Source organism: Cervus elaphus, chromosome 16, assembly GCF_910594005.1.
Source record: "Cervus elaphus chromosome 16, mCerEla1.1, whole genome shotgun sequence".
Classification (NCBI taxonomy): Eukaryota; Metazoa; Chordata; class Mammalia; order Artiodactyla; family Cervidae; genus Cervus; species Cervus elaphus.
In genome coordinates, this window is record NC_057830.1 from 29,736,250 (window position 1) to 29,760,183 (window position 23,934).

Below are 23,934 nucleotides of genomic sequence, written 5' to 3' on the forward strand. Positions count from 1 at the left end.
GTCCTATTTTTGTCCAGTCTTTGAAAACCTTAAAAATTAGGCTGAGGAAACATAAATAATACCTCCCTCCCTGTGACCTGTTTCGTCAAAAAAGAGCTTGCAAGGAATCAGCAAGCAGCCGCTGGGGCGAGTTGCCAGTCTGGGCGCTAAGTGCTCTGATGCCTTCTCTTTGGAGAATTCTGCTCAAGAACAGCAGGTACTAAACCAAGTCAGGTTCCAAGCAGTTGGTCATGAGCCGCCACAGCACCACTGGTCCCCAGAAAAGATGTGACCTCCCTGGCAACCCTCTCCCTGTACACACGACTGCCCGGAACCATCCATCTCTGCTCAACCTCTGCCCTTTCTGAGTGGCTCTTCCTCATGTTCCTCACATGGGTGTGCAGATGGCTCAGGTGACTGAAGCCCTTCAGGACCCCGGCATTTCCTGGTGCCCAAAGTATGTCCAAGGGAAGCCATGCTAGCCACACTGGCCTCCTTTCTGCTCCTCCAGCCCATTACAACGGTTCCCAGCTTGGGGCCTTCGGACTTGAACGTTCCTTAGTCTGAGTTGCTTTTCCACCAGATTATCACATGGCTGGCTCCTTACCATTCTTCAGTTTCACTCTTTAAAGAAGCTTTTGCCTCCTCACCCTAACAATGCTTCTGGTCCCCAGTTATTCTATCACTCATTTGGCTATATTTTCTTCATAATACACAACTTTAAAAAAAAAAAGAGTGCTTTCATTTATTTGTATTGTCTTCAATTTCTTTCACCTTAAAAAAAAATCTTTTTAATGTATTTATTTTTTAATAGAAGGATTTTTACAGAATTGTGTTTGTTTCTGCTGAACATCAACATGAATCAGCCATAGGTATACATATGTTCCCTTCCTCTTGCACAGTACACATCTTAATTATTTGTTTTTATGCATACTATTTTCTCCCCTGACTAGAATGTAACTCCCACGATGATGGAGATCTCATCAACCTTTTTCATGCCGGTAGCCTCAGCATCTTAAATCCTACCTGGCACACAGTATGTGCTTCATAGAACTTTAAGAATGAATAAATGAATAAACAAGCAACTGAACTCATGAACAAGACTATCTGGTACAGAACCAGTGGGGAAAAGGTCAAAGCAGAATTTGTCACCTATCATCAACCACTCTGCTTCCATTTTTTTTTTTCTTTTTCATTATTTCAAGAGAGACTAGGGGTGAATGGTCTACATGTGAGTGGTAAAGTAGGGAAGTACAGCCTCTAGGAGATGGCTTTTTCATTTGATGCTCTAAACATAAAACCACTCTGAAATGATAAGCAGAAGATCCTTCAAAATCAAACAGAGGAGGGGAAAAAAAAGAACGTATTTGGATGTCAGCAAGGTAGTTCTGCCAAGCTAATTACAACCTGTGACATGTAATTGTGAACTGCTGAAAGACAAATGGTGAAGCTAAGCATTTATTATAAACATACACAGAGGTAAGACAGAGGTGTTAATTTTGAGGCAACTGTCATAAATCTGATTCCAGGATATTATTCCATTAACATTATTATTATTATAACAAAGAGTGTAAGCAGGATGACGAGTTCCTTTCATGTATTTCTCAATACCTAGGAAATTAGGCTTACGAGTCAATACCCAGCTGAGACATTTGAGAAAACACGAGGTCCAATGAAAATGGCAGAATGCTAATTATACCAACAAGAAGAGAGTTGTTCTATACATTAGAGACTCATTTAAAATGCATTCTTATCTTCATTTAGACACCATATTACTCAACCCAAGAAAGGTACACTCCAGGGCTCCTTACATGGCAGATTCAGCCTTCATAGGAAAGCAAAAGTAAAATGAAAGAAAACTGCAAGCCCACACTTTCTAAATGAGAAAAGAATGGGAATCTGACTGTCATAGTGTCTTAAAGGCATACTAGTCATTGTTCTCAAAACCAGAATAACATGAAAGTATCTCTCCTCTGGAACAGTGATTCAGAAAAGGGGGAGGAGTTAATATGTTACAGGTCCTATTATATTAAACACTAATAAAAATCATGAAGTGCAGTACTGATAAATGTTCTAGTTTTACTGCTATGTTTGAAAAGCACTCCAAATTCTAAAATGTTGTGTATTATTTACTTCCATATAAATTGATTTGTCATTATCATACATTTAAATTATACAAATGTGTTTTTTTTAAATCCATACTGAAATATCAAAATCAGGCTCAAAAACAGACTTAGAGAGGAAAATTTTATTCATACAAATTATGATATGTAATATATAAAATACAGTGAAATCATTATGGATATCATCCAAAAGTTTTAAACACTCTTTAAAATGGTTATTAATAATTTATTCATTTTAGTTCATGTGGGACTGTTTAAAGTCATCTAGCAAAAAAGAAAACTAAATTAGTATAAAATGTTATTCATTAAGATTAAGACTGAGTCACTAAAGAAGTCCAGAGGTATGGAATTTATGATCTTGCATACATGTTTATAAAATGTGGGCTCAGGGAAGAACCATTTAATTTACCAAGAAATCCTTTGATCTCCAGTGCATTACAACTAATAGAACAATGGCAAATTTCAGCGGAGACGTCTTTTTGAATGGCTCCTACTAGACTTGAGATTTCTCTACTCCTATTTAGGGTACAGAATTTACCTGCAAGACTGTCATTTTTGTTCCAGTTTGTTTTACACAGCCCCAAGCAAAGCCTTGATCGTAAATAAGGCAACGGGGCCCCAGGAGCCAGCTGAGTCATAAACCCTACTCAGTCGCATGTGGCTCAAGGTGTTGGGATCCCGAGAGAGTCAAGCCAAGCAAGTGGAATCAATTTAGGTCAGAGTTAGGAAAAACAGAGTGTCTCCCCACCCCCAACTGGCAGTGCAAGACACCACAATCCCCCCTCCACTGTTCAAATACAGGGAGTGGTAACTAAGCCCAGGAAAACATCTAGACCAGGGCAGACTATTTCCACAGTCTAAAAAGAAGGAAAAAAATGATATTTGACAACCAACCACAAATTTTTAAATGTACGGTTCTCCTGTTTTTGAGCATAAAAGCAGTCTTGTTCCTGCTCAGTTATTATCACCATCACAGCTTTTGACATTTGTGCCCAGTACCATTTGGCCATAGGATACTTAGGCTTATTACTTTAAAGAAACAGATTTAAGCATGTTTAAATCAATTTAATATTGCAAAAAGCAGCAAACACACAGCCTACCTGCCTGGGCAGGCAAACTTAAAAAGAAAAGCTTTATAGATTGGCCTACAGGTCAACAAATTCTGGTTTTGGCAGACTGATGTCAGGAAGGAGTTGTAGAAAATAAGTTTCTCTGTATGAAAACTACTTGGCCTCTGGTTCCCTCAGGTCAGAACTTGGAACTGTTGGCAAACATGCCCTGAAAAACTGCAACTCTCATAAAGTGCTAAAAACTTCCAAATAAATGCAGTCCCTCAAAACTGTGTACAAATAAGAAACATTTAATGAACAACCCTTCCTTTGCCAATAATTCCACTCAAATTAAGTCCAGCAGACTCTTCAAAGGGACCAAGGAAGCCCCCTTGTTAAGACAAATTCTATATATAGACAGCCGAGACAATTACATGAAGCACATAACCAAATATATATAATTATCCTAGTTTTTACATTCCCATTATCTTCATGAATATAGGGTAAAAATCAGTCTAAATGACCTTCTCAGACCTCCTCAAGGATTAAGACTAGCCAGTTAGCTTTTAAAAAGTATACGTGTATGGTACAGATCAAAGGCAAGTGTTCTGGTCAGTTCTTTTCTCCTCATGGGTTTTACTAAGAATGTGTGCAGCTTTCAGGGAAAACACCACAGATGACAGCTGCTCAAAAGCATGGAAATTAATTGGCAGCAGGAATTTCCTTGACTAATAGGGAAAAACTTAAAGTCACATGTTTTGATGAGCTTATTTTTCCCATCCTTAGTCAAGCGTATTCACTGTTAATGATTAAGATTTTCAAACAGAAATATAACCAAGAAAAGCCTGAGTACATAACCAAGTAAAATGCTGAGTGAAACACAGCTCCCTGTTACTGAATGAACAACAGCATTAACGAATGGATTTTAGGCATAAATTACACACAGAGAAAGGTTCAACTTGCAGGTCTTGATTTTCCATATGAACTAAATTGGGATGACAATAAGAATAATACAATATATTTATTATATTAAAAAATAGTAGCAAAACAAGTGACCCCCCTGAACCTCCCCTAGTAAGCCATCTGCTCTGAGCTGTTTTTCTAGCAGCGGTGATAGATTTACACTGATCCATCCACAGTCTCTCTGACACAGGGGCTCTCAAGTCGTTGCCCTTGTGACCAGTGGTGAGAATGGATGAGACAGCTGGACAGGATTATGCGGCAGCCTGTGCCCTAGAACTAAGTTGTGTTGAGTCTGCCCAGAGCTATGACCTTGGGCTCATTAGCATCATGCTCTTACCGCCTAAGCTAACTAGCCACTGATTAGCCACGATCCAGCATACTCCACTCTGGGAGCTCAATGTGTACTTAATCACAGCAACAATGTGAGTTGTTATTTTCAAGGCAACTGAATTGAGCCCGTGACATGCAAAGGCTCATGCATGGTGGAGTGTGCACACACTGTCCCTCAAGGCAGCAATGAGATGGCCCTTCCAATCTATCAAATGACTGCTCTGACAGTTCAGAGAAAGCAAGAAATAGTCAAAGAATTTCCAGGAATCTCCCTAGTGGTCCAGTGGTTAAGACTCTATGCTTCCACTGCAGGGGGTGTGGGTTCAATCCCTGGTCTGAGAACTAAGATCCTACATGCCACACATGCCAAAATTTAGAAGAAAAAAAAAATTCCAAAGCACGTTCTCCAGGCACCAAAACAGAATAACATACCTGGCCATCCCCAGACTTGAAAAGTTGGCAGGGACAATGAGTATATCCAGCCTGGAGAATGGGTGTGTTCCCAGGACAGAGTATGCTGCGGAGAGGCAAGGAGGGATGAGCGGCAGAAGGGTCTCCTGGCAGGCACTCTTCAGGCACACTGGAGCAAAGACCCGATGAGGAATGATCTTCTGGGTGGTGGCAGAAGCATTCTGGAAGCGGCAGGGGTATTCCATGTGACCACAAAAGCCAACATACCTGGGAGCAACACGAAATAAATAGATGCATTTTATGGTAAATTAGGTTTATTCCTCTTTCCATGGAGATGAGGTACTGACACAGACATAGACAACTTCCAGGAGACAGTGGTTCTAATGGACTGATAAGCAAAATAGTTCATTTGAGTTCTTGTCTTGTTTATTTCTACAGAGTGGTGAAAATATTACAGGTCAAAACACTTATCAAAATGCTGAATTGATTATCTTCAATCGAAGCTAAGTGGAAGCAGTAAAATCTTGTTTTAGAATAAACAGGGAGAATCTCTAAGATTCAAAACAACAAAGCAATCCCCTAGTAAAATAAAAAGCAATTCATATCCTTAGAAAGGTGTTTTTCAAATGTCACTATGGGAAAAATCTTCTCCAGTTCAGAATAATTTGCAACTCAGAAAGGAAGGAACAGAGCAACCAAGTTAAAGATCCCACTCTGAGATGTCCTAGAATAAAAGATGTAGACTCAGTGATGTATCCTGTGAAACAGATCACAATGCCATTTCAAGCTTTTCAAAAGAATATAGTCCATTTTACTGAAAAGTAACCTACAATAACTGTTCTTTATAAAGGCCCTCAAAAGTTTTGCTGTTGAGGATTACAGGAGCACTTTGACACAACACTTTCCCCAATCCACTTTCAATACAAATTCAACTGAATCAACCTTTTAAGGAAACAGATGAGAGCCCGGCCCACACCATCTGACCGCTGCCAGTTATTCTGGCAAAGGTGGAGCCGGAAAAGAATTCCTAGAACCTGACTCAGAGGCCTCAAGAGAATGTATCTACCCAAAGAAACCAACATCAAAGGAAACTATTTTTTTTACCTGCTAACACAGCCTTTATTCAAACAGAAAGGGAAGTCCCTCTAATTTGAAACTGCAAATTATAACTGTACATACTTCTTCACAATGAATACTGAAACACTTTAAAATGCTGGCACATCCCAATACGGGCAGACTACACCAATAACTCGTTTCCACGTGCTTAACGTGCCATTCACCCATCCAAGCCAGCCCTGCCCAAGAAGATCCAAACCGCCATGGAGATAAGCCTCACCCTCTGCCAGCCTGGGACACAGAACATAGCTTCCTGCACCAATGACATTTTACCACAGGTTAGGGTAAGAGAAGTGGGTGGAGACCCATAAAAACTTCTGACAGGATAAAGTGACAAGGAGAACATCATTATTGTCATTGAACATTAGTCAAAGTCTCTGGATTAATAACCTTGCTTTACAGAGAGAGTGAGTAGAAATGCCTCCTGGTAAACATCTAACTGAAAAGGCTGCAATTGTCCACCTAATAACAAATACTGTGTCCGTACATCAATTCAATCAAAAGTTAGAGAATAATTTGGGGTAGACAAAGGTACACACCAAAAAGCTACTTTGTTAAAAAAAAAAAAAAAAGGGGTGAGTTAAATTTTCTCTGGACAGGAATGACACTAGCTAAAGTAATGAGGGTCATTCCAGTTGTGTGAATTACCACTGTTTTTCATAATCAAAGCCTGAGAGAATGTGCAGGACTTTAAGACAATCTAGCTATAATCAAACTAAGTGAGACGACAAGACTCCCAATAAAAATGGAAACGGCATCAGGGAAGCCACACATGTGTTCCTATTGGGGGGCGGGGGCACATCAGGAAACCTAGGCTTCAGAGGCTGGTCTCAGGCTGGCTAACTGACCTGAGTCAGGCAACTCAGTATCTGGGGCCTCTTCATCATAATCTCTAACATTCTCTCACCCAAGTGGCTGCTGGGGGAGGGGAGGAGTTGATTGGAAGGGGAGGTGAGGAACTCAGGGGGTTGACAGAAGTTCTCTGTCTGGTTTAGGGCACATACAATCATCAAAAGCTCATCAGGCCAAACACTTAGAATCCGTACACTTTGTTGTACATTAATTATGCTTTAATTAAAAACAAACAGAGAATCTAAAATAGTTTCTAAGATTTCTTCTAGCACTGCAATTCCATGACAACCCACCACAGGAGCCCCTTTCACGCAACAGCCATGTTCCTGAAGTGGTGAGGTAACACTGTACTTTTATAAAGTCATGAATAGTCTCCCACAAAAGCAATATTAACCCAAAGATGCCATATCTTCCTTTCACACAAACCTTCAGTTATTAATTTCTGTGTATGTGCCTGCTCCAATACATTCTCAATATCATCAACAATTCAAGCATTTGTAAATGCCAGTTTCTTGTGTCCAGACTTGTATCAGAGTAAATATTTTAACAGTACATATTATTAATAATGCCTGATAGTTAATAAATAATCTGTAATACTAAGTAAAAATAATAAGCAATAATAAGTCCTACCGCAACTGCTATTAAACATTCACTAGGTGCCTAGCACTGTTCTGAACACTTTATATGCATTATCCCAACTAATGCACACAACATCCTGAAGGTAAGAACTATTCTTTTCATCACACTGAGTCATCATAAGCTCCTCTCTGCTGACCCTCCTGCTCCACATACTTCATGATTCTTCTCGAGTAAATTAGGATCCTGGATTTTTCTCAAAGCTGAGCCCAGTTGGTCTGTGGTTCTCTGGCTTCCTGCTCCTCCTTGTATTGATAGTATTAGTGCCCATTAATGTTGCCAGGAGTGGGAAGAACTGGTGAAATATATGTTAGACTGGTAAATGATGGGAAGCTCATCACTGGTTCCCTCTCACACAATTGCTAGGCTAAAATTATTTTATAAGAGGTCTTTTCAGAGAGTAAGAATGACCATGTTTTACTCATAATCACAAGGGTGAAAACTGTCAAGAAGCTCTTCTTCAGCCCAATCTCTTGTTTCAAGAAGATGCTGTACTAGAACCACTTGACACAAATGTTTTCCTACCACAGGTTCAAACGAATTGCTAGAAAATTCTCCCTTGGAGAGCACATCCTTTACTACTCACAAACCCCTTCCTCAGTTCAACCTGACAACTTAGTAAATATTTCCAGCATCTTTGCTCTATTCAAGGCACCTCAAAGGACGCTGCCATGTACACATGTATGAATAAATTTTCAACCCTATCTTTGAGGAGCTTACAGTTTTCTTGGGATAAAAATTTTTTTTTAATTCTGAAAGGTACAGTGACATAGGTTACACAATTTGTTAACATATTTTAGCAAGCAGCTTAGATGCTTGCTTACCATAAAAATCACAAGTGTTCAAAATGCCACCACCAGCCCCCAGTGAATTGTCGACAATGATGTTAATATAAACTGCAATGTGCGAGTGTCTAGAAGCTGGATGCATTTTCTCAGGGCATTTAGTGCACTGCAGAGAGAACTGAGATGTATACAGTAAGAGACAGAAAGCTGTCTTAAGAGAGCAAGGGCTGGAGAAATCAAACCAAGCCAGGAAGATATGAAAAGTTTTGCTCATAGTGAAGGATGTAATAGAAATTGGCATTTTTCCTATGATTTATACTTGTTTATAAGGTACATATTATCAATATATTATAATATATGTGTGTATGTGTGTGTGTGTGAGCTGCTTAGTCATGTCCGACTCTTTTGCGACCCCTTGGACTGTAGCCCACCAGGCTCCTCTGTCCATTGAATTTTTCAGGCAAGGATCCTGGAGGGGTTGCCATTTCCTTCTCCAGGGGATCTTCCTGACCCAGGGATCAAACCCAGATCTCCTGCATTGCAGGCAGATTCTTTACAGTCTGAGCTACTAGGGAGACCCTATATATATATATGTAATTCCCTCTTTTCCAGACTCTCCGAGAGATAAACAGGGTTTATCCTCCAAGGTCCACAAGGGAATTTTCATCACCTCTGCAGCTCTAAGAAGACCTCTTCCTGCACCAAGTCGTCCCTTCTCTCGGATGAACAACTTCAATGCCTTTTCTTCTTCATGTTGCCTGGCTTCCTTGCGTTTAATCATTTTTGTTGAGTCCCCTGGACTTTATCCAAGTTTCCATGTTGTGCTTAAACTGAATGGCCCCCAAGTGAAGACAATATTCTAACAAAGGCCTTGAGAGGTTAAACATAACACAAAAATTCCCCTGTGGCTCAAGAAGGTTATACTGCAGCCAAATAAAATTGATAAACTTTCAGAAGTTTACCTAAGTGCTTTTTAACTAATGTATTTGCTCACCTAGAATGGGCTAGAGCATGCGTGGAGCTGGAGCTGGAAGAGGGAACATTCCTCACATAATTTAGGCCACATGAACAGTGATCAAAAGTTCAGTGACCAAAACTTTGGCTAAGTCTCTGAGACACAGATGAAACTTGCAGGCAAATGCAAGCCTGTGGTGTATAAAGCCCCTGTAAAAGTTACATTTACATGAGTTGAACTGGTGGTCTTGGGAAGGTTTGAAATAGAAAGGGTAGGGTGGGGGGTGGAGATGCTGAGGGAGGCAAGGGGACCAGATGTGAATATAACCAAAAACACCACCGCAGTTGGCACTTGAGAGCACCTTTGCTGGCAAACTTAGCATGGAGCCAAAGATTGAATGGATAAAAACACAAAGCCACCCTTTGATGACTAAAGACAGCACACATGGAGCACGCAGCCAGGGAAGGATTAAGCAAATGTAAGCTATTATTTTATCAGCAGTACATTTCTGATGGACAAGCATGGTGATAAATGAGAGGAAAACTTAGTCATAGCATGTCGGACACAGAGGGCGTGGGAGGGACTCCATTCCACAGGCCTGTGTCTCCATAAGAGGACATGCTTCCCCAGAGTGGCAGCCCTGACCTCTCTCCACAGCTGATGGGGTTGGCTTGCCACTTTGGGCTTTCTCTTTTTCAATCTGCTTGCCCACAGAGGGGTTACTTTTGGGCTGTTAGGCAATCTGTGTGCATCTGTGTTGTGGAGACTGGCAGAGGTCCACCTGGGTGGGTAACTGGGTGGGTGAGTAAGTTTGTCTAATTTGGAAATGAAGTATTAGAATGTCCACTAAGAGTATGCACCTGAGCACTCCCTCAGTCCAGCTTCGGTCAACAATAAAAGCTGTATTTTGCTTTTCTTCTGTCTGTTTCTCAATTGGTTCTAAATGCAGGAGGACAAAAGAGGAATCAAAATTACCCTTTCCCCTAAACCCCAAGAGGAATTTCAGATATAATCTCTTTCCAGAATCTCCACTTGATCTGTCCATATCCTGCTTCCATCACAACTATAGATGCAAGAAGAGTGAAAAGCCATTGCAGTTACTTCTGGGCAGCAGAGAGCAATGACCGCTGCCCACTCTCCTCCTGTGTGTCTCTGGGAATATGGTTAGAAGGACGAAATAACAAAGTTCTACCTTTGCTTTCTCCTCGTTTCCTAAGGCACACATTTCCCAATGTACACCTCCCCTAAGAGTCAATGAGCCCTGTGGGTGTAGATGAAGAGCACAGTGCTTCTTCACCACAAAGAATCTGAGAACCCTGAACAAAGACCTTCTACAGAGAAGGGAAGTATGGCCTGCCCAAAGAGACATAATCAATAGAAATGGCTCTTTCAGCCTTAAAGGCAATGCTTTCAACTTCTGTTTTCTGTTCTAACACGACAGATTCCAATCAACAACAGTGGGAAGGTAGATCAGACTCCAGGTGAGGTGTGGATGTTACATGTAGCCTTTAAAAGTCCTCAGGCAAGGTTCTGAATCACCTCTCTAGGGGGTCAAGCTAAGATGTGAATCCATGTGTTGTATGTAACTCAATAGGGATATGGACATGAACAAGTTGCTGTCTGAAGCTTCTGTATCTTTCTGTGAAAAAAGGAGATAATAAAGCCTATCAACCTAATAGGCTTATCATCATGACTAACTGAGATGACATTTAGATTAAGACCCGCTCTGATTGCAACACCCACCCAGTGGCTTCTCTATCAGCTCAGGATAGGCTGAGATATGCTGCAGTAACAAATAACCCTGGTGTTTCAGTGCTTAATGGGAAAAAAAGTTATTTGTCAGTCATACCAAGTGTGCTGTAAATCCAAGTAACTCTCCGGGGCACCTGTCCTCCTCGCTCAGAAATCTGGGCTTCATGAAACTGCAGAGTGAGGCCTACTCCATGATCTCAGTAACAGAGGAAGAGAGGATCAGAGGGTAGCACAGGCAATTAAATGTTCCCATGTGAAAGTAAGATATGTCATTTCCATCCACAGTGTTCTTCCCTCAAGAGTACATAAATAAAACCCAATAAACAATCTAGGATCCTCTACAGAGCTCAGGACACACAGTCCTGACAGACAAGTTATTGAGCAGGAAGTAGAAATTTCTTCCCTTCCTCCAAAAAGCAAGCGCGGGCAATAAGACATGCCTATGTTAATAGAGACCTCAGTGGCTTTATCTCCTAAGGGTACCGACTCTTACTGACACTGTGGTAAGAATGAAAGCAACATAGCAAAATAAAACCAAAACAAGAGGAATTTCACTAAGAGCATATCTTAGTTGGTTTTCAAGGATGAAATGAGCATCTGTATCATTGCTTTTCACTGAAAGGTACTACTTTGTGTCAACAGGAGAAAAAGATTAAACTGAGGTGGGTGTCAAGGTCACCCTGGAACAAAGCATGATGCAACAATGTACAAGGAGCAAGCACACTTCTGTGCCTCTTACATGCATTCTCCTTCCTTTTGGCTCTGAAAACTAGATATAGCTGAATGCCCAGGGAGGAGGCTATAAGTGAATATCCAAAGGCCCACACTAATTTTTAAAAGCTTTGAATTTCTCTGATCCATCCTGAAAAAGAAGAAATTGCTACTGAAGTTAACAGAGCCCTGACCCAGCCAGATTCTCATAATCTAATGGCCTTTCTGACAGCTTTCTCGTGTCCTGAGCTCAAAGGAGGCTGACTCTCCCCACTGAGGAGGGCAGCCCCCACAAGCACACGGCTGATAACAGGCAAGGAATCAAAACAGCAAAGTGGCCCACAAAGTAATCCATCAGACAAGCACCTTCTTTCCATTCAGTTGTGCTTTTGAAAAAATAAGTACAGAAAACCAAAGTTAAAAGGTGTAGAAGGAGATAAAGTATTGACTCTGACGATTCTGTTGACTTAATGAAACACATGAAAATATTTCACCTGACTACACAGAGGATCTCATATATATTTCTTTTTCTTTCTGCATAAACAATATGCCCACATTTCTGCCTCTCAACTCTCTTTCACTCCAAGTAGGGTTTTTCCTGCTTTGATTAATCATATTTTGGTTTAGTTTCTCAGCAGGAATGACTCACATTCCCAGTGCTTGGAATAAATGCATCATACTGCTCCCTCAAGTGTTTGTTTTTCAGCAAGTTCCCAAGTACAAACCTGAAGTCAGCTTCAGAAGGTGAGGAGGATCTCTCTATTGCCAGATCATTTGGTGAGCAGATCTCCGGCTTCACTTCTGTCCAGGATCCCACTGCAATTGTGAAGGTGGAGGCTGGCATTGGCATGGTGACGTAGTAATACCAACTTGAGTAGCCTACAAACAGAAAGAGAAAAACATAATGCGGCCAATGCATGGTCCTGGACTTTACTCTGCATTTTTTCTCTTTAGACACTTGAAGAGCTTGTGTGCTAAGTTGAGATGAGCTAATTCTTGGAGGTGGAGCATTATTCTAGGTCTCAGCAAAAGAGAGATGATGGATTCAGGATAGCCAAGAAGATCTGGATCTCTTCCAGGGATCAGTTTGAAGCCCTTCAAGTGAGGCTATAAACAAAGGGTTGAGGCAGTCACTAATAGCTACGAACACATAAGGACAGAGGTTGTATGCTACTGTGGAGTCAAGAACATATCTTATCCATATTGCCAGCACAGTACTTGGCATAAAAAAGAAGATGCTATGTTGAATGAATGAATAAATGACCATTTCTGTGCTGCCTAACTACTTTATCTAAATTCAATTCAGGTCACTCTAAAATGGATATAGCAAAAAAAAAAAAAAGAAAAGAAAGAAAGAAAATGAGACTAGGAAGGAAAGTATATGGATTTTAGCACCAACCCTGAAACTACTTATTTATGGAAGTTCAGGTCTTATCGCTCATCCTTTTTATCTGTTAATATATTGGGGTAGTCCCCTTTCCTCATCAAGCAGATGAAAACCAGAGCTTGAGAGGTTCAGGGGAGCCAAGGACTCCCAGTTAGTTTGTGATGGGGCTGGAATTTGCAGCCGGAGCTCCCTACCACGGCCACGTGTGTACCCCCTCCACTTAGCCCAAACCATAGAGAAGGTTCTTACCAAAGGAGCAAAGATTGATAACATAAAATTATGCTTCTTCTCTTGTAAGATGAGGAAATGCTTTTAATGTTACTGAAATCTCAATGTATTAGTCAACCTGACTTAACGTAATATTTTTTTCTGAGCATGTGTTATAAATTAGTGGTGTTTTCTTTAGGGAATCTAGTATCACCTCACATTATGGAACACATAATGTGCGTCACTCTACATGTTCCCATAGCGGGAGCTACTTCTAGAGTAACACTCCCAGCCTCTCTTTCGGCCCTTTACTAACTCCTTTCGAGGAGCCAGTCTTCTCTTTCTTATTTTAAGTTGCTGAGAGTTAAATACTCATAGAATGGCCTGTTGTTGTCCAATTTGGTCAATGAGTGGATAAAGTCAAATTCAGAGTCGAGATATTAACAGGCCTACATTGACCAGAAGACTTTTAATGACATTTTTTCCAAAATGCCTTACCAGTAAAAATCAGTAATAGGTTGGATTTTGCTCTCCAAATACTTGGATTTTTTTAGTCTCAACTAATCTGAATTTTGGAAGATTGGAGGGGTCGTTATTTATTACCCTCTGAAACTAACAATTTAGATAGAAATACATTACAGAAGTTCTCTGATAAAAGTCAAAATTTTAAATAGGAAACAAAAACTTAAACTTAGGACAAAATGAACATATCTCAAGTTTGAGTAAATAGAATATGCTATCAAGTTTGGAAGTCAATAGAAGAGATACCTGAAGAAGGAATACAGAAGGGCATGCTGCTGGAAACCCTTTACAGAGACAGCCATTCTCTCAAACTTGCTTGTAAGTTTGATACTGGTTCTGCAAAAAGAGTGGCCACTCTTGAGATCACTTTCTCCTCAGCTGACTAAGAAGCTGAAGGCAGGCTCCTCTTTAAAGAGAACCAAATCCAGTGATGCTGGAGACAATTTGATGATATGCATAGCTTCTCCTGGGCTTGAAGAAAAACCACAACTTTAAAAAAAAAATGGCTGCTGTGATACCAGGCCAGTAAGAAGGTAGAGACAATCCCAGCAGTCTTGACAAAAGCCTGACATGGATCCGACATGACATGCTGTACTGAGTCTACCTCCCTAATTTTTCTACTTTCCCATGACTGCCTCATTCTCTGCAACCTCATGCCTCCCCTACAGTTTGCCCCAATGAAGAACTTCAATTTGGACTGGACAACACAATGAGAGTTGGCATAAGTTGGGGGGTGGGGAGGAGGAGATATGAGAAGAGGAAAGAAGGAATGGGGAAAGAGTAAAATATCCTAGATTTTGAATATCCTAGGTTTAAGAGAGAAATTTCAAAGAACAAGACTCTCTGGATCACAGGGCTGTGGTCTGGTCATTCTATCTCTGAAACCTATTTTGGGGTGTTGTTGAACATGGGCTGTTGAACCTTTCATTCAAAAACTTCAGCTCCTTGGTGGTAGGGGGAGAGGTTCAGTAAATAAATAGCAACAGTGAAGCTTGCAGGTAAAAATGGAAGATTGAATACATATCTGATAAAGAGTTAATATCCAAAATATATAAGGAACTCACACAACTCAATAGCAAAAAAACATACAATCCTTATTTAAAAACTGGGTAGTGGAACTAGGTTGCTTCCTCTTAAAACCCAATTAAAGGACAGTAAAAGGATTTTTTTTTAAGGCATAAACCAAAAAGAACAAGCAGAATAAAACAGGAGACAATTACCCACAAAGTACTGGAAGCCAGAACACAGGCAGGAAAAGTGGAAAATGACATGGCAGCCCTGAATCCTAAGTCAGCTGGGAGAAAGACAAGATTCACTGCATTTTATCCCCCAGATCCTCCCAAACGGCTGTGAGTAGAGGCTAAACTAAGCAGGGTGGGCCGGGTGACTCAGAGGGGCTCAGATCCCTGGGTGGCCACCCCTGCTCCTCACACCTGGGCTACCTGTCCACCCCCCTACACATACTAGCAAACAGCTGGAGGTTTATCTTCCAGAAAGTAAAAGAGAGGGTCTCTAAGGGTAGACTAGTACAGCTGAAGGCAAATGAATGGGATTAAGTGAACGAACACACATCAGATGCTGAGACAACCAGCCTCAGGTGTGTGCAGTGCTCAGAGGCTCAGTCGCGTCTGACTCTCTACAGCCCCACGGACTGTAGCCCACCAGGCTCCTCTGTCCATGGAAGTTTCCAGGCAAGAATACTGGAGTGCGTTGCAATCTCCTACTCCAGGGGATCTTCCTGACTCAGGGATCGAACCCGTGTCTCTTGCATCTCCTGCTTTGGCAAGCAGATTCTTTACCACTACCACCAGTCATTTCCCCTTATTTGAGAACCAAGTTTTTACCTCCAGGCAGAAAATGAAAAAACCTGACAAGCCCAAGAGAGACAACCAAGGATACTGAAATTGGAGGTTTCCTATGATTTGTCGATGATGAAACTTACAGAGGACAAGGCCTATGCATTCACTCAGTGCTCCAATTACATTTTAGTCCCCCACCCCCAAAGGCCTACAGACAAATCAAGGAACTTCAAGCATCTTTAGAAAGCCCCTAATGCAAAACAGAGAGACAAAACCAAAAAGAAGCAAGCAACTTGGAGGACAGTGACCATGCTAGGAGAAGAAAACTTCAAAAAACACCAAACAGATATATACTGAAAGTTCAGAGAATTTATTGCAGTGCTGAAACAAGAATAGTACAACATGAAAAAAAGAGGACAGTAGAGAATTAAAAAAACATGAGAAGGAAAGAAAAACCCAATAATAGGAGTGAGATGGAATATAAAGCTGAAATCTCCCCAGAAATAAAAGAAGACAACTTAATATCCAAGTAACAGAAGCTCCAGGAAAAGATATCAGAGAAAATAGAAGGAAGAAAACCGCTGGTTAAAAAATTTGAGAAAATTTCCCCAAATTTAAGGGACCATGAGTTTTCAGACTGAAAGTGCACACAATAGCCAGAACACCAGGTACAAGTCCATCTACATTATGATACATCATTATGAAATTTAGAACCCTGAGGATAAAGGCAAGATCTTACAAGCTTCCCAAAAGAGAGAAAAAACAAAAGTCACTTACAATAAGGACATTTTCAGGCATGTAAAGTTTTTTTAAAAATTGCCTCCCACACATGCTGTTTTCTGGAAGCTACTAGAGTATGTAAATTATGCTTCAGAAGGAGGGAGTAAACCAGTAAGAGGAACATAGGTGATCGAACATAGGAGACACAAAGGGAACCTGTAGAATGATGGAGACAGGCATGCCCAGGAACCAGCTGTGCACCCAGTAGACAGTGTAACGTGCTCTGCAGGTCAGAGTGTATGGCCCCAGGAAAGGCTGCTGCAGGAAGATGAAACTGAAAGAAAATCTGATGTGTCTGAGCATCTGTAAAGATTTAAACAACTTTCAAAGAACCTTGGGGTTGGCAAATACGTAGAAAACCAAGCAAAAGAGAACAGACAATAAGGCTATTATTAATTCCATGAAAAACTAGCAAGTAATATAGAAATAATAATATAATCGAAGTTGCACTAACAAACATAGGTATAATAATATGTGATGAATATTGACCTAATCAGAGTTATGATATTAATTACATTGTGAAGATAAAGTTTTGGGAAGGGAGCATGTGTGTGATGGAGCGGATAGAGGGAGGGGAAGATTGCCAAATCCTTATCTGCCATAGTGTGAAAACCAATGCTGAACAATCAAGCATCTTATTGAACATTATGAACATAAGTATCAAATAAATAAAAAAGAAGATAACTTCTGAAGTAAGAAAAATATGCTGGAAGAACTGAGGACTGCTATTTTGGGAAGGGAGTATAATAAGCACGATTGAACTACTTGATTCTTTAAATATGTGTTTTTTTTTTTTAAATTTAAAATAACATAATCGGTCAATTAAAAGAGAATCTTATCAGAAAAAGAACAACATTTTTGTTTCTGAGATACTATTAAAATGATAAAATATAACTCAGAAGAGGCAGTTTAGCAATAAGGAGTAGGCACTATTCTACTAAGAAATCCTTTAAGGATAAAATATTAGTAATGATATTTTGATAGAAGACCAAAAGGAAAAAGAAACAGGAGGAATTACATCAAGCTAAAAATGTTCTACATAGCAAAAGAAATCATCAGTGGAATGAAAGAGAAATCTACTGAATGAAAGTATTTGCAAACCACACATCTGATAAGAAGTTAGTATCTAAAATATGCAAGGAACTCATGCAACACAATAGCAAGAAGACATCTAACCCTACTTTTAAAATGGGTAAAAGACCTAAATAGACATTTTTTCAAAGAAGTAACTCAAATGGCCAAGAAGTAGACAAAAAGGTGTTCAACATCACCAATCATCAGGTAAATGCAAATCAAAACCACAGTGAGGTATCACCTCACCTATTAGAATAACTGTTTCCAAAAAGCCAAGAGATAAGTGCTGCCAAAGATGTGGAGAAAAAGGAATACTTGTGCATGTTGATGGGAATATAAACTGGTGTGGCCACTATGGAAAACATTATGGAGGTTCCCAAAAATTTTTTTTAAAAATAGAGTTCCTCATGATCCAGCAATGTTACCTCTGGGTATATACCTAAAGGATGAAATCACTCTCTCAAAGATATCTGCACCCCATGTTCATTACAGAATTATTCAGAATAGCCAATAGCCAACGTAGGGAAGCAACCTAAGCCCCAAATGGTAGATACACGGATAGAGAAAATGTGATACACACATACACACACACACACAGACACACACACACACAGAGAATATTATTTATCCATAAGAAAAAAACCTGCCATTTGCAACAACATGGATATACCTTGATGGCATTATGCTAAGTGAAATAAGTCAGACAGGAAAAGACAAATACTGTATGATCTCACTTACATGTGGAATCTAACAGAAAAAAAAATTAATAGAAGTAGAAAGTGGATTGGTGGCTGCTAATGGTGGTGGGTAGAGGACAGTTGGGAGGAAGAATGGGTGAAGGTGCTCAAAGGGTGCAAGCCTCTAGTTATACATAAGTTCTGAGGATGTAAGGTACAGCATGGTGACTATAGTTAACAATATTGTACATCTGAAAATTGATTAAGAGAGTAGATCTTAAAAGTCCTCACCACACATATGGTTATATAGTGTTCTATATATAAAACTATATAACCATATGACCTTATTTAATCATCATTTCACAATATATACATATATCAAACCATCACATTGACCGCCTTAAACTTACATAATGTTACATGTCAATCATATCTCAATGAAGCCTGGAGGTGAAAGAATGAAATATTATACACAATAGGCTTTCTCCCTAGGTTCTGCATGGAACTTTTCAACTAGTTTTTTGTTGTCCTTCTGGTTCCTGTACCATTCATTTAGTACATGGACAAGATGAGACATGGAAATAGCAGAAACTGAAACTGCTTGCAGAGAGAACACTGCTAATGGAGTAAGCGTATCTGTCAGATGCCTACAGAGGGTCATGGAGAATCCACCAATCTCATCACGTCCCAGCATCTTCATGAGGATGTCTGTACCTTCAGGGTGATGTTGGGAGGGCATGGGAAGCCACAGAGGGGTGTGGCAGAGGGCTGGAATGAGATTAGCAGTTTTAAAGAGTCAGAAACCTTAAGCTGACCTAGAGTTTGGGAGTGAGGTAGCGAAAGTGATAACAGAACCTGAGTCAGGTCCAGTGAAAGTGTTTTCGATCTAACAGTCTTCTGTGAAGTTAAATAACAGAAAGAAAAGGACTCGAGGGGGAAATGTGTTGGAAACAACCCCCAAACCCATATTTTAAATGTTCAAGATGACTGTCTCCTAATCAGACCTCAAAACTTGCTATTATTATTATTATTATTATTTAGATTCCTCTACTTAGTGGAGCTCATGTGGAAGAAACTGTTTTACATTTCAGGCTTTTAAAGCAAAAGCGTTTTCTAGGCTACCAAGCAACCATCGAACAGGGGCAGATAACTAGTCTGAGCCACGTAAGAACTGGCCACGAACCAACTTCTCAAAAAGACCCTCGTTGGACTCTTCTCAGAAGCTTCCCAAAGGTCCAGTCATGGGCTTCTTGCACAACCCTGAGTAAATCTGGAGCTGGTGCTACGACAACAGAATGCCTCAGTAGGGTTCACAGGGAGGCTCTCACTAGTTTATTACTATGAGGGCAGGTCTAGTAACCTCATTTGGTAGAAAACTCTCTTCTGGGTTGTCTGCTCATGGATTATTCCACTGGGCCCAGTCTTGCATGAAGACCACCCACTGCCACGGGGAGGTAGCTGCTCGGGAAATACCTGACCTCACTTTCAAACCATATTGCAAAGAAAAAAAAAAGCAAATAACAAGGGGAATACTGCCCCAGAAAGCAGAGCATGCATTCCAAAGACAAAGAGAAATAATTTCTGGATTATCTATTGTTTGGGATAAGCCTACCTTGGAAAGAGAATTGACAAGAGTTTATTTCTCTTAAATATGTCCAAAGACTGAGTTCTAGCTCTGGAATCTGATTGCAAAGGTTCAATTCTCTGATCCACACTTACCAGTTTGGGCACATTACTTAATCTCTGCATGCATCAGTTTCCTCATCCGTAACAAAGGAATAATCATAGTCTGTACCTCACAGCATTACGTAAGGATTAACGTAGGTAACACATACAGAAATCTCTAGGCATAGTAACTTGCGCATAGTAAGTGCTGAAGAAATGTTAACTGCTGTCGTCTTTACAGCTGCCTCCCCCTGTTGCTTGGGCTGACTTTCTGGCGGCAGAGACTAAGAATGTCGAAGGTATGGCTGCCACATGTGCACTGAAGCCTGTGGCCTGATGAGGCCCACAGATGGGGTTTAAGGTTGAATGGCATTAAAACACTGCGCACACAAAGCGATCCATTTAAAGGAGAATGACAGCCCAAAGGGGGCATCCTGTATGACTTCATATAGAACGGGCCATTTGGAGACTATTTAAATGGTGTTTACTTGAAATGAGCCATCCTCGATGAAATAGACAGTGAATGCCTTCATTTTCCTTTTTGATTCAATCCACTTGCCCTAGACTCCCTCACTACACCAGCTGCAAAACAAAGAGAACATGCTGTACTTGAATTCACCCAGAGTTTTTCCTCTGCAGAGGCCAGAAGCCCATCACACCACTGGATGATTTCACGGCCAGGACGGGATTCATTAGTGAGACGCCCAGGGAGGGGGCCCATAGGAAGGAGCCCAGAGGAAGTGGGGCACCCTAACTGTGCAGGCTTGAGCAGTCACCCAGCTCACCTCCTTCCTGGGCCTCCCTGAAAAGTTCCTGCGAGCTGCTATGCCATCTAAAATCCTTATACTTTAATTGTCTCACTAGTATGCCAGATATATCAGATACTGTTCTTAGAATCGTGCTAACAGCAGCTACAAGATACAAGCAAACACTTTCATCTTCAATTCAGGACTGAAATTTTCCTTAAAGATGACTTTCCTATGATAAGAATTTGAGATGGGTAATTTTTCAAGTTGTAAGCTTTGAAAATGATAACTAGAGAGTGTCAAAAAAAATTACCTCAGTTATTTCCTTCATATACTATTCTAAAAAACTGTCCTATGAATGGTTTTGAAGATTCTTTTAGGGTAAGAAAAGTGGGGAGGAAAAAAGGAAGAACATGATGGAGTATTTCGTTCACAGGAGGAGAGAGAACTTTTTTACGTTAAACCTGTGAAATACTTTGCTAATTATTTGAAGAAATTGTCCTTACAAAAAGAAAAAAGATTCAGGAAAAAAAATCAAGATACTGTAGTTATTTCTACACATCAATCATGCCTACTAATAATAAATTAAATACAAAATCTATGGAACATCAGTGTACTATTCTTAGGAGTCCTGGATATACTCACTCAACACACACCAAAGCCACAGCCACACCACACACAAACACTCTGCTTGCACAGAGGCAAAAGCTGATGATTTATGTTTGCGGAGTTATGCATTCACCAAATTACTTGTTCTTAAAGAGCTATTGTTTCACTGAAAATTAAAACAGGCACTTAAATTCTCCCTATTAAAAGCTTTTCCTTTATCTTTTAAACTTTTCCACTTTAAGTTAGACAAACAGCATGAAGCATTTGGAAACATCAAACTGATACATGCTTTTATTTACGTATCATATTTCTTTACTCAGTTCTTCTGTGGCGCCTGCTTCTTTCCTACCTCAAGCTTGTTTCTTTCTCTGCCCACCATTCTTAATTTCAGAACTTCCTGCCGGAACTAGTCCATGTGTCACATCTTTGTATTACAAATTTAAAATGCCTGATGGTATGAATAGGAACACATAATATACGAGTATGAACTTATAAGTACACATAGATACACTATATTTAAAGTTTCTACTACATATTTTTATATATTTACTATAATAAATATAAAAGATACATAACAAAGTAGGTAAAGCTCCCAGTTTCTTGCGGCTTCTTTCTCTGGAGGCTTTTGGCAAACCCCAGCTTTTTTTCCTTTCACTACTCCTGAGATGCTGAGTCCACACGTTCTGGTTTTATGAGCCAGTGCCACCGTTCTGAATACCCATGGCGTGACTGTCTTTCGTTAGTTCTTTTCCGCTGTTGCTCAAGGGCGGGAACTGGCATCAGAACAAAGGAGACAGTAAGACGCCCTGGGCTGGTATGCAACCAGCACTGCCTGACCAGGGCCATGCGCCAGATCATGCCACCCGCTTCTTGGGCACTGATGCCACCCGGCAAGGCTTCGGGTTTCCTTTCCTGGCATCATGGTACCGCCTACGGCACAGGAGACCCAGGAGAGAATGACCTTCAAGATGATCCCCGTGAGGCAGGTAGAAGAGCGCCACCTGCTGAACCCAGAACAAAAGCGCCTCCACCGGTGCTGAGGTCTTCCCTCGCGGCTGATGGAATACCTAAAGGAACACGTTCACCTGGCTTGTTAAGCCAAGTCTCACCCGCGCTCTGACCCGTGTGCATAACCTAGTTCTCCTTAAACTTAAATACAAGGTGGAGGAGCAAACTGGTCACCAAGTCATTCCGTGCCAGAGGGTCACCGAGTGTGCTTTAGTACTTTACTCACGTGAGAAAATTCATGAATGTCAAGCCTAAGACAAAAATTCACAGCAACAAGAACTGGTAGACACAGGCCCGCTGGAATCATGATTATCCACAAGGAATCACGATGACTTCCCTCTGTGTCAAATATGGTAAGTGCAACACTAGGAGGGCAAGCAAGAACTAGTCAAAAAGCAAGTCACAAACAAAAGAATGAACTGAGGTTTAGAAAGTGCAGGGCGTTATGTGGGCCCTTACAGGGGATGGAATGGAGCAGAACACAGTCCTCAATCAGCAGCAGCTTTCTAAAGAGAAAAGATGTGTTCACTCTGTACTCCTAGCCCTTGAAACACACGTATGCATACTAGCCCAGAATAAAGTTTCCTCAGTTAGAGAAACAAGGAGCTCTCTCTACTTTGCATTCTCTCTTTGTGAAAACACTTAATCATAACCATTTCTAAATGTCTTTTAATTCACCATTTCCTCATACGTAATTCTTGGTCTCATACAGTGGGAGCAGTCTAAATAGTAGTATTGCTCACTTTGAGCCATCAAAAGGAAAGAAAAGTTGGTTTTCAATGGCACACGGGGGGTCCGGACCCTGAAATCTTGGCTTTTCCCTGGAATTTCCCACACAAAATCAAGAGAGAGAATGTCAGGGAGCTGGTCTATTGGGCACACCAGAGAGCAGCATTTTGCCCAGGATGAAGTAATGTCTACAGTCTCCTACTTTTGTGCAGAAAAATGAAATCAGATCTTAAGCGAGGGCACATATAGTTTTTTTTTTTTTAAACATCTTTCAGTTGTTCATATGCTTTTTCTCCTACAATTGGAGGAAGCTTCAGTTAGTCAGTCTTATTCATTTGCTTGTGGCTTCCCATGAAAAATATAACTGGAGTGCTTTTTTCTTTTTTAATTTCCTAGGAAGTAGACCCTGCAAAAATAAAACAAAATTAAATAACAACAACAAAATTACCAAGCAGGAGGAAATTAGAATGTACTACACCATTTTTTTTTCCTTTTAAAATATACTGAACCTGGGGAAAAGGTATAAACTTCAATCAGAAGCAAAACTAAAGGAATGACCCTGAAATCATTTTTGTTACTATCAATAATCATTTTGAATGCTTCTTCCATGAACCTATTACATCTGTCTGATTACAGAGAACACATTTATTCAACAAATAGGTATTGAGTACCTATTATATACAAAACACTGTACTGGGCATTGGGTCTCTGAGCTTAGTTCTTTAGCTACATTTTGGCAGGGAATGCAGGCTGACAATAATACATAGGCTAACATTTCTGTCTGCCCAAATGACATTATGCTGAGCAAGTTATATAATAAAGGAGCCAAAGGAGTCAAACTAAATCTATGGTTTTGACTTAGCCTTGTTGAGAAAAAGGATAGTGACTTCTCAGCTACTAAAATTCTTATGACAGTCATCACACTACCATCTAAACCATTAGCCTTCTTCTTTAAAACAGCCAGGAGGAACGATTTCCCCCACGTAGTAAGAACTCAGAGGCCCGTCATCTGATTTCCGTCCCCTGCCCAAGGGTTGTTATCATTTCAGGCGCTGTTATCTGCCTCATT

The 23,934-nt window shown here is 40.5% G+C and overlaps 1 protein-coding gene across 16 annotated transcripts in view; it reads right to left on the bottom strand.

Annotated features, from left to right (window-relative positions):
- Positions 1 to 23,934, bottom strand: part of LOC122709939 (aminopeptidase O (putative)) — a 392,862-nt gene that overhangs the window by 277,902 nt on the left and 91,026 nt on the right. For all 16 annotated transcript variants that reach the window (XM_043927317.1, XM_043927315.1, XM_043927318.1 and 13 more), the window contains exons 4-5: positions 12,388 to 12,541; positions 4,877 to 5,122 (exon numbers count right to left, since the gene is read on the bottom strand). In XM_043927317.1, coding sequence (XP_043783252.1) covers positions 4,877 to 5,122; positions 12,388 to 12,541 — 400 coding nt within the window. The remainder of the gene's footprint in view (positions 1 to 4,876; positions 5,123 to 12,387; positions 12,542 to 23,934) is intronic.